This window comes from Ipomoea triloba, chromosome 9, assembly GCF_003576645.1.
Source record: "Ipomoea triloba cultivar NCNSP0323 chromosome 9, ASM357664v1".
NCBI classification, from domain to species: Eukaryota; Viridiplantae; Streptophyta; class Magnoliopsida; order Solanales; family Convolvulaceae; genus Ipomoea; species Ipomoea triloba.
The window spans coordinates 6,812,634-6,824,341 of record NC_044924.1 but is presented as its reverse complement, the minus strand read 5'-3'; the positions used below and the strand labels follow the sequence as shown (position 1 = coordinate 6,824,341).

Here is an 11,708-nt window from a genome sequence, read left to right as displayed (position 1 = left end):
ATTTTCAAAAATCTTAACAAACGAACACGAACAACTTCTTGTTTATGTTCGGTTCGTTAATAACCCTACTTGGAATCTATACATTATTAGTCTTTAAAGCATCATGTATTAGAGATATATATATGTACTGAGAGAGATATTGTAGAATGAGTTTTAAATATAAGATGAGCTTGGTATGCTCTACAAAGGTTGGGAAGTATGGAAACCAAATCCTCTATTTATAATACCAAAGTACCGAGTATAGGTTGAAACAATCTCGTTGATAGGTTTAACATGTTATAGTGAAATACTCCGATTTGGTTGACTCTCAAATTATTATTATATTAAAAAAAAAAAAAGGATTCTCAAATTATAATACTAGTAAACCATGATGGGGCTTGGGTCTTGGGTTTTATCTCTAAGATTGGGGTCACAAGCAGCTTCAGGCTTAAGGGAGGGACTCGCCTTAGTTAAAAGCCACAGGTTCAGTAGAGTCATTATTGAAACCGATTCTGAAACCATGATTAATGCGGTCAAGAGCGAAGAGGGCACAAGACCTTAAGCCGCGACTTTGATCCAAGACTACAAGACCATCCTCGGATAAATTTAATATTGGGATCTCATTCACACCCTCCAGGAAGGGAACAAATGTGCTGACTTTCTTGCCAATTTGGGCCAACATGGGGAGTGGGGCACTCACTTGTTGCATGATCCTCCTCATGACATCTTGACTTTTTTGGAGCAGGATGCAAGAGGCATAGCTACTAGACGCATTTACTAATCTCTAGCTATTAGTTATTCGTGATGTAAATTTAATCACTTGGTTCTGATTAAGTGTTGGATTTGATTCTGAAAATTTTTAACAAACTTTAATCTCAAGGACTAATTGGCTGCTTTACTAAAAACTTGGCGATTAAATATGCACCCTGATAACTAAAAGATTAAATTTAGATCACAATAGCTGAAGTCCAACATATCTCCAAAATGAGATGAATGAAGTCTTATACACTTCACTATGTATCTATTTATCTGGTAATTTTGGGTACAATAGTACATAAATGTCCGCACATGTGAAACATGAGGGATGGGCTCTACCTGCCTCATCACTATAATATTTTTGGTGACATTATTGTTCATGTCATGTGCATGCCGTGCTCTTATCCGCTTAGCTGCCATTAAACGTGGGGTGACCATGTATACCAGTGCTCATTGTAGAGTAGATCATTGACATAAGATATAATTTCTATTATACATACTAAAAATTTAATTTTTGAAGATATATTATTTGATATATTACAAAACAATGAATCTTTTTTTTTTTAAAATAACGAAACGAATATTAATTAATAATGACATTATTTATATTAAAAATATACATTTATTTATAATTCATGTTGTAATATGGACCATGATCCACAATATAATTTGTCGCTTTAGAAAAGGTGGGATTATCTTTGCTTCAAAGAGAAATTCTACAAGTACCATTTACAAAGTCGGATCCCATGTGTGTTGGTGGGGAATGGGATATGATTATGTCATTAAAACCTCTTCACTCAATCTCACCACTTAATTAATATCATGATAATGATACTTTTTATCGTTTCTCGTGAAATTCTTTGCCCCAAAAGATTCACACATCGACCGGACAAAATGGTAAAGTGGTAAGTCATAGTGATTCAACAATTTCTTATGATTTGCATGCACATTTTATCCTTAATCATTCTCCAAGATTATGATTTGCATTATGCCACAACCAGCTTTAATCTTATTTAAACAGAAGTTGTATATTTAACCCATTTTTCTCAAATTATTTATATTTATATTTATTAAAAAAAAAAAAAAGAAGACAAAAGTGGTACGTCGTAGCTACCTTTATTCAGGTTTTGGGATGAAGCTACGACAGTGATCATTGCTATCTTCGTCCCATAATAAATTGACAAAACCAAATAGATATCTTTGGACAAAGATTTATAGATAAATTACTTAGTTGTAATTGTACAATTGTAAAAAATAATAAATTGACAAAACCAAAAATAATAATTATACAATTGTTGCTTGTTTGGTTTTGTATACTTTTAATTTTTTATGAACCGTAAAATAATTCAAAATCAATTTAATTTTGTTGCTTGCTAGAGTAAATAAGTTCATTAATATTTAATTTTAATAAATAATAATGAAGATGATACATATTCTTGACGTGAAAAAGAATATATTTAATCCACCAATGTTATTTTAATTTTTGAAGGATAAATGATCTAATGTATTTTTCATTGTTGGTCCATTGATTATTATATTTCTTTCATATTGGGTCTTTGACTATCAATTTTTTTTTTTCATATTTGGTATATTAGTATCAAATTATTGCCAGTCAATTTCTCAAGTGATCCTTCCTGTCAATTTCTCAACCAATCCTATATGATCTTCATCAATTCTAACCCTAAGACCACTATATTCTAATGCATAATTTATATGCTACTCAAATTCAAATAATGCATCCTAACCCCCAAACTTCTAACGTTATCCCACTTTGAACTCCATTTGACATTTACACTTCAACCCCCATAACTCTACTTCTCTTCCAATCGAACGAGACCCCCAAAACCCCTGCTCATTGGCTCTGATTATTTCTCAAACCTAATTATCTCTTTGCTCTCCACTCCTGGCTCAATTGACTTTGGATTTATACCACATGGCTCCATCCAATACTAAAAATGAACTTTATAATATATTTAAAATGAACATATTTCAAAATATAATGAATATGTAGTACAGTAAAAATGAATTTGTATATCAATAGTCTATTTTGCAATGTGAATCATAATTCACAATGTAATAATTATTGATCAATGCTTTCATAGTGGTGATTTTGAACAAGTCCATCCATATACTCATACTGACATAATAATATAATATATCTTGCAATGTGAATCATGATTTACGGTATAACAATCGCCCGTCAATGCTTTTGCAGCGGAGATTTTGAACAAGTCCATCCACATACACATACTACCGTAGTGACGTGCGCCCTAGCTCCTTAAAAATTGTAGAAGAGCAACCAATTCAATGACGACATGGTCCACTTTAGTGCATTAACGATTCGCGAAATTGATCCGGTAAAGTCAAGTGATCACATTGGTCAAACGGAAACATAAATAAATTTGGATTTTTATAGTTATAATAAATGGAGTTATTACTAATTCATCATAGTGAAAAAGATATATTAAAACATGAAAAATGTTTAAAAGGTATATTTGAATCTGTCTTGTCTGTGAAGACCATTTTTCTAATTTTATATTATTATATTCTTTTAATAGTCATTCTGTAATAATCTTAATTTTTTTTTATTTACAACAAAACTTATAACCGCTATTCAAAAGTGTATTTTGAATAAAGTACATACTGTACCAAAGCTGACAAAAGACCATAAAGAGTTAAACCAATTTTTTTTTTTTGAATACTACTAACTCTATTACAATGCAGTATCTGTTCATAACTACTTTCTCAACCTATTAAAACCACTGAGATTCGAATCCACCACCTCCCTTATAAAGGGAAGGGTTTGATGCCACTGAACTACAAACTCATTGGCGAGTTAAACCAATTTAATTAGCCCGGACATACAAATCAATAGATCAGAAGCGAATATTGAGGAAATATATGTAAATTTCCATGTGTCGTACGCTTTGTGAGACAAAGGGATCAGTGAATGCTACGCCACGCCACTAATGCAAACAAAATTTAGTGAAGACTTGGCCCAATGACCTTATCTAAGTCATGCCGTCATGGTATTGGTTAAAAATAGTTAATATCATCTCTGAAGCAGGTCCATCATGCACATTACGAAAACTTATCCAGATTATATAATTACAGTTAACATACTATGTATTATTAAATTTATGTATGAACATATAATATATTAATTGTAAGTATATAATCTAAACTAGGATCCGATCATTTGTATAAGAGTAACATTATCAATGCATATTTGAGAGGATAATGTCAGAAATTTGCCACATGGATGGAAAGAGAAGAGGAAAGAGAAAGATTTGGGTTCAGCTGCTATAACCGGTTCATGGTACAGTAAATTAGCAGAGCATGCATTTATTATCATTGGCTGCTGTGCGCGTATGGTGCACAGCAGCCGCCCATGCGGGCGCGCGGGGTGCACGCGCGCCTGACACTTTTTTTTATTATTTTTATTATTTTTTTTATAAATCATATTTATTCATTTATTTTTCATCCCATTCTCTTTCCTAATCACACTTACAAAAATTCCTCAATAATCGTGAAAAAACTTCATTGATAAGGATGCTCTAATGGACATGGTCCAAAGTATAATTTACTACAAGCTCATGCTCCTATCATCATTTTGTTAAATAAATAAAATAATTATTCTTAAATCTACTCGTTGGTTAAAAAAAAAAAAAAAAAAAAAAACCTTTTTCATCTTCAATATGCTGTTGTATTGTATTCTAATGACAATGATAACTTGCACATGGAAAATAGAGAATCAATCATATGGGTGATCACATTCAATCAGCCGAGACCCCATAGCTCGTGCTATTCTTGAGAACACTTCAGGATTCAGGAAAGTGATGACCGGTGGCAGTACATTCTTTTGGTGAAAAATCAATAAAATGCAAGGTAACATTTTTCATTATTTGAAATATGTTTTAGGTGAAATATGTCTTGTAACTTTAGTACTATATGTAACTAAGCAAAGAATTAAGAGTTAATGAGCCAACTCTTACGAAGAGTCAAATTTATAACATTGTGATTATCAAATTAAATATTCGACTAATTTAGTTGAAATTGTTTAATTAGTAAAATTCTTATTATGTTGAAGGCAACACATCCAACAAATTCAAAAAACAAAATAATAAATTTTTTTTTACTTGAACTAAACATATTTCCACGTAAAAAGTGAGTACTGATGTGTGTGTGTATACACACGCATATAGTTGTGTACATATCAGAATCAAACTTTCCATGCAAACCTGCGAACTTCTGAAGGAATACACAATAAGTTCTACATGAATGCACAACAACTACTCATAGCATGTTTGGAGGACGCAAGCCGATGTGTGCAGTACATTTGTGTAGTAATTTTGATGCATTCATATAATAGTTTCGGTGCATTAATGTAGTATGTGTAGTGCATTCGTATAATAATCGCAGATGTGGAGTAATTGTGCATTCATGTAGTACTTATGGTACATTCCTTCATCATGGAAATAGTGGTTCACATCTAAATAGAAGGTCATGTTTAGATGGTCATGTTTATATATATATAAATTTGCTTAAATGTGTCCGCGCCTTTCCGTGCGATTTACACCACTATGTATACAAATATACACCACTCAGTGTTAGCAAATGAACAACAATGAAAATACACAAAAATATCAAAAAAATACACAACACACCCAAAATAATGCTCCATAAGTCCATAACTTCCTTGCCCATAATTGTGCATTTCCGAATGCACACTTAGTGGTGTGTTTTTTAGTGATGCGTATCTAATGATGCATATTTGTGTTTGTGCATTTTCTAACATTGAATAGTGTATATTTGTATACATAGTGATGCGACGCACCTGAATATATACTTATTTATTTAAAAATATTTTTTAAAAAAATACTCAGTAAAAAATTGGAAAAAGAAAAAATAAACAAAATAAACCGAGAAGGGAAACAGTCAAATTAAGCATACACCGACTGGTCTGGCTTCCCTTACCTGTCTGTCTGTTTTTTATTTTTATTCCTAACATGCTTTTGCCTCCTTTAACTCGGGAAATTCTGCTTCTACCATCTTTCTCTCTCCCCTGCAAGCTGCTCGCAGATCCAATCTACCGCACACTCCGGTCAGTACGCATAGTCCAAGGAAAGAGTTCATCTCTGAAATTCTTCGCAGTCGTAATGTTGGACTAACTATACTGATGCATAAATAGAGATGAATCGGAGCTTCCGGAACTCAACGATTGGCGGCGGGAAGAACTTTCCGTTGCCGTCGCAGCACCGCCGTGGCTTTAGTCTCAATGGAGCCTCCAACAAGGAATCATTCGATGATCCGTTGGATCTATTCTCCAAAGGCCGCCGCAGCATCTCCGCCGCCTCCTCCGACGAGTCAGACGGTACCTTCCTCCGCTCTTATGTGTGTTTGGATATGTATGTATGTATGTATGTATGTATGTATGTATGTATAGATACTTAACCGCCGCGCTGCATAATGGTTGTGGTTGGTAAAACTTGCGGTATTTATTACGATATATATGATTTATGATGTTTGAACATTTGAACTCCCAACTGTCAAGTTACTTGTGGATTGGATACCATGGCTCTGGCTCGTGTTGCAATTATTATGCGTCCACACAAATGTTTCATCATTGAACTAAATGTTCATCAGTTATGTGAATTAAATATTTTGTAAAATAAATGCCAATCATAATGTTTGAACCAGATGCTTAATGGAGTTCATGTGCACAGAAGCTTCACTGTAAAGAGTGTGTGGATGATTAGCTTATTTATGCTTAGAAGTGTATTAAAACCTGCTTTTAAACTAACCTTTGACAAACTTGTAAAAGTGTATTATCTAGTCTATGAAATCAGATTAAATAAACTGTTTCAAATACAATAAGCTAAAAACAGTGCCTAAGGGCTAAGACTAAATAATTTTATTTGCTAAATTAGTTCAGAGCAGTTCAATCTCAAGACTTTTGACTGCTGAATTTCGTGAGCAAACAGTAATGATCTTTTTTTTTGGATGTCTTTTGATTGCTTTACAAGAACAGTTTCGGTTAAACTGGGGAGGCTTTCACTTGGATCTGCAATGGTGGGGAAGAATGGATTGGAGGATCTGTTCTCATCTTCTGATGAAGGAAAACATGATTATGATTGGTAAATGTTCAAGATCCCCTTCTTTAACTCCATCTTTGCAGCATTGGCTGAAGGACCTTAAATGCTGTGGTAGCATGCTGTAGAGTTGTGGTTAGTTCACTGGATCATGATTGAAGTAACTTAAAAAAAAAAATTAATTCCATTCTTAGTATAAAGAAAACTGAGTTATAAATTGCTCAAATGTTTGAAACCTTTGCACGCCATAGGATAATGGCTAACACCACTGGCAGTTTCCAACCTAATAATAATAGGAGTCTCTTTTTCTGGTTGTCTGTGCTGTTCATTTTCATTGACATGTGTTACACTTTTCTTGAATCTCTTGTAGTCTTGTATGAGAAAAATAATTATATTCTTCAATACTCACCTTTTTTTTGTAATGTTAGTTGTATCTATAACACTTACATTTTCATGTCAATAGGCTTCTAACTCCTCCAGGCACTCCACTTGTTCCTTCATCCAATGGAAATGAATCTCAACCAGCACAAGTTGCCCCGACTCCAAGAGGACGCCCTTTGGGCAGATCAGTCTCTGCAGCTAAGGCCTCAAGGGTAAGTTTACTGAAAATGGAGCATTGATTGTTTGCCTCATAAACAAATTTATTAACGCATCATTTCTACAAATTGTTTCATTTCAGCTTTCTGTGTCTCAGTCTGAGAACAGCCATCCAGTAAGACCAACTCGCAGCAACTCTGTAACCCGTCAGTCTATCTCTAGTTCCCAGTACAACACTTACTCAAATAAATCAAGTAATATTCTAAACACAAGTTCTTCTTCAGTTTCATCCTATATCAGACCCTCTACTCCCACGAATCACTCTTCATCTTCTGCAAGATCCTCTACTCCCACGAATCACTCTTCATCTTCTGCAAGATCCTCTACTCGCTCTTCATCTTCTGCAAGACCTTCCACCCCCACTTCCCACCCAACACTGTCAAGACCTTCAACTCCTTCAAGAACACAACCATCCATTAGCACAGCTTCTAGACCATCCCAAAACTCAAGACCTTCCACTCCAAGCTCTAGGCCTCAGATTTCTGCACCATTGAGTTCCCCGGCTCCTCGGTCTATATCAAGACCATCAACACCTACTCGTAGAAATTCCATGCCTTCAATTTCTCCAGCATCCTCAGTGCGCTCTGTCAGCAATGGGCGAACTGTGGCTTCTCGCCCAAGCTCCCCTGGACGAGCTGTTGCCTCAGTATCTCGCCCAAGCTCCCCTGGGCGAACTGCAGGTCCAGTATCTCGCCCAAGCTCCCCTGGTCCACCAGTTCGACGAACACCTCAACCAATAGTTCCCCCCGACTTTTCACTTGAAACGCCTTCAAATTTGCGAACTTCACTGCCAGACAGGCCACTGTCAGCTGGTAGGTCCAGACCTGGTGCCCCAGCCTCTGTCAAGGGGGGTATGGAAACTCCAAATGGTGGAAATTTGCAAAGGAGGCATTCATCACCTATCGTAAGCAGGGGAAGACTCACAGAACCTTCTGGAAGAGGGCAAGTGCTTGCAAATGGGCATGTTACAGATGCATCTGACTCTGGCAGAGCTTCGCGTACCTCACAGTTGCCTCTGAGGAAACCCGTAAGGACACATACAGATAGTGCAGGATTTGGGGGGACCATCTCAAAGAAATCTCTTGACATGGCCATTAGGCATATGGTAAGCACAATCTTTGTTTTTTGCAATTATGGTTATATTCACTAGTCTTGCATCTGGTATTTGTGTCCTCCTGTTATATACCTACCTTTCATAATTAGATTCAATTAGATATGGTAGAATTTCTACTCATGTATTCAGAATCTCTAAATTCATCTTTGCATTACTTAATGATTTTGCCATCACCAAAGATATTTCATTCCAATAACTATATTTTCTGTTACCAAAAAAAAAGATGTTTAATTATTTATATGATTGGATGAAGAGAACCTTCTTTTTACCAAATATAATTAACCACTGGATATTATTTGTTTTGCAGGATATAAGAAATGGGGCAAATGGTGTACGCCCAGTCTCAGGCTCAACACTCTTCCCCCATAGCATTCGATCTAATGGTGCTAAAAGCCAGCAGAACCATGGCTATGGCTCAAGCTCCCCGGCATCTCTGAGTGGAAGTATGAATTATAGCAACAGCGGGTGTATCTTAGAAAAAGGAAATTATTTCAGCAGGTCTGCAAGCGAAGAGGACAGATATCAACGACCTTCAGCAAGAGTTACAGATGTTGACATCTATGAGAGCTCTCGTTATGACATGCTTCTACTGAAAGAGGATGCAAAGAACACTAGCTGGTTGCACAGCATTGACGACAAGTCTGATGCCATGTTTGAGAATGGTTTTGAACAACTCCCTGAACCATTCGACCCATTAATATAATGCTTACGGAGTAGTATTTTTTTTTTTCTCCTTTTTTTTTTTAATACGGAGTAGTATTTTTCAAGATTTGTTTATTTAGTACAAAGTTGCCTAAATAAGAAAAAACAAAAAAAGCGACACGTCACCTGAGTGCCGAGAAGTCCCCTGCTCCGTGCTATATATTCGCTATGTCCTCCCTCAGGGGTCCTAGACTCCTAGGCGATCTTAATAATGTTTTCTTGGGTGAATATAAACATATATTTCCCGTTCATAAAAATCACGTTGCAGAATGGAATTGGAAAAATAATGATTTCTTGGGTGCAATGTATTCCAAGTACACCATCCAATAATCACCATGTGACACATGCCCACCCAAATCAATTTCCATCATCTGCACTCTTAGGCACTAGATATTTCACATCTGCGATGGATGTTGCGAGAGAGAGGGTTATCATGCTCATACCGTTTCCATCTGAATATGAGTTCCCGCAATGGGATCAAGAGCGGGGTGGATGCCATGTATAAAGTTGAATGGTCGCTTAGCATACATTAACATTATTATTACCGCAAGTGAAGACAACGTCTCTGCAGAAAGTAAGATAGATATATGGATATTGGAGATCAGATCAAAGCCCGTGGAGTGGGGGAAACATACTGTCCTTGTTCCATTGGAGGAGAGTGAGGCGATTGGACAAGCTACTTCCATGGGGTTTGCTTCTAATAGTATAGGGGAGATTTGTTCTTATTGTTTTCAAATAAGATGATGTCTCCTTTGATTTTAGTTTATTCATTTGGAAGAGATGTTTGGAGAGAGTTGAGATAGGTGGAGTTTCTAATCACTCGCTTTATTTCTCAAATATGGGAGGTGTTATGCATGTAGATGATGAGATTGCAACATCTTTTTTGGAATGAATAGTTTTGATTTTATTTATCCTTAAATCCCTTAATTGGTAGAGGAGGGATGAGATTAAGCGGAACGAATCGTCTAGAATATGATTATTTAGTTTATGTTTGATAATTTGAAGGTTAAATGTCATTATCTATTACAGTACTATTTTTGGAATGAATTTAATTATCTTAGTGTTTTAATAAAGGTAAAAACTTTTGTGAGACCGTCTCACCATGAAACAGGTCGGGTCAAGCTACAAAAAGTAACACTTATATGCACAAATGTCATACTTATATGCTCAAATGTAATACTAATTAGGAATAAAGTTTTTGTTACTTATAAGGGTAAATGTAATACTTTTAAAGGAAAATATAATACTTTTACATTTCGATTTAAAAGTATTACATTTTTCCACAAAAGTATTATATTTGCCCTTATAAGGGGCACTTGTCAACATTACTTATTATGAAAAATGTATTACTTTTTCTATAATAAGTATCAAAAATTGTATTCTTGATTAGTGTTATATTTGAACATATAAGTATCATATTTGCACATATAAGTATGACATTTGCATAGTGCTTTGACTCGACCCGACCCGTCTCACGAATAACCATTTAATAAATTTATACTCTTGTTTTGTTGTGTTATTCAATTTGCTATGCCAAATGAAAACTTTAAATTTTACCACTACCATGAATCATTGTGCACATCATTTTTATTTATTTATTTATTTCATGTTCATGTAAACGGTAAGCCTGATGAATGCAGAATGCATGAATTATGAAGACGGTGCAAAGCAAATAATATTGACTTCGGAATTAGTCTATGAGGGTTGGGTACGGTTGGCCTGAAAGGAATGGAAATATATTATATAATAATCATGTATATAGTAAAAAAATTATAAACCTTCAAATAAATTTAAATAAACAAAAAAATTGTAAAACTTACACTAAGAATTTACAAATTATTGATAGTATATAATGGCAATTATTTATAATGTTCACAATTTACATTAGTAGTTATTATGAGTCTCAAAATATACAATTGATATACTGAATATTTATAGACATATGTCGACTTTGTAAAGTGAATTCGGATAATGGTATAAGTGTATAACTATTGAGGAAAGAGATAATCAATCAAGCAAGCAACACCCGGTAAAAAGGAGTAAATAGAGTGTTCTCACTTCTGGCTTGTCATGATTCCTCCGGATGAATAATTAAGTTACTAATTTTGGATTAAATTTTAATTAAACAATCATCACTGTTTGTTAAAAACTAAAAAGACTATCAAGATTGACTTTTACTTTCCTGTTTCTATACACGGATACACCCAAAGAATTCTGAAGTGTTTTGGTGATCATGAATCGATTGAGGGTATAAAGTTTGTAGTTCCTTTTTTAGTTAAATAATTATTTCTAATTCAAATAATAGTGTGAAAACTGAAAAGTCATCTTGACCAAGATCCTTTGATTCCTTTCAATGGTTCCAATCTTAAGAATCTTCGTTGAATAGTTCAAAAAATGTAACTTTAACCATACCAGTCAAGAAACATGTTTTAATAAGAGCGTGAATGTTCACACCAACTTCACGTTCT

At 34.8% G+C, this 11,708-nt stretch overlaps 1 protein-coding gene across 1 annotated transcript; it reads left to right on the top strand.

The window, feature by feature from the left end:
• Positions 1 to 5,722: 5,722 nt before the first annotated feature.
• LOC116028496 (sialidase-like) lies at positions 5,723 to 9,497 on the top strand. Its single transcript, XM_031270216.1, has 6 exons — positions 5,723 to 5,839; positions 5,927 to 6,109; positions 6,767 to 6,872; positions 7,291 to 7,420; positions 7,507 to 8,529; positions 8,846 to 9,497. The coding sequence occupies exons 2-6, from the start codon at positions 5,929 to 5,931 to the stop codon at positions 9,239 to 9,241; spliced, it is 1,836 nt and encodes a 611-aa protein (XP_031126076.1). The 5' UTR covers positions 5,723 to 5,839; positions 5,927 to 5,928; the 3' UTR covers positions 9,242 to 9,497.
• Positions 9,498 to 11,708: the final 2,211 nt, after the last annotated feature.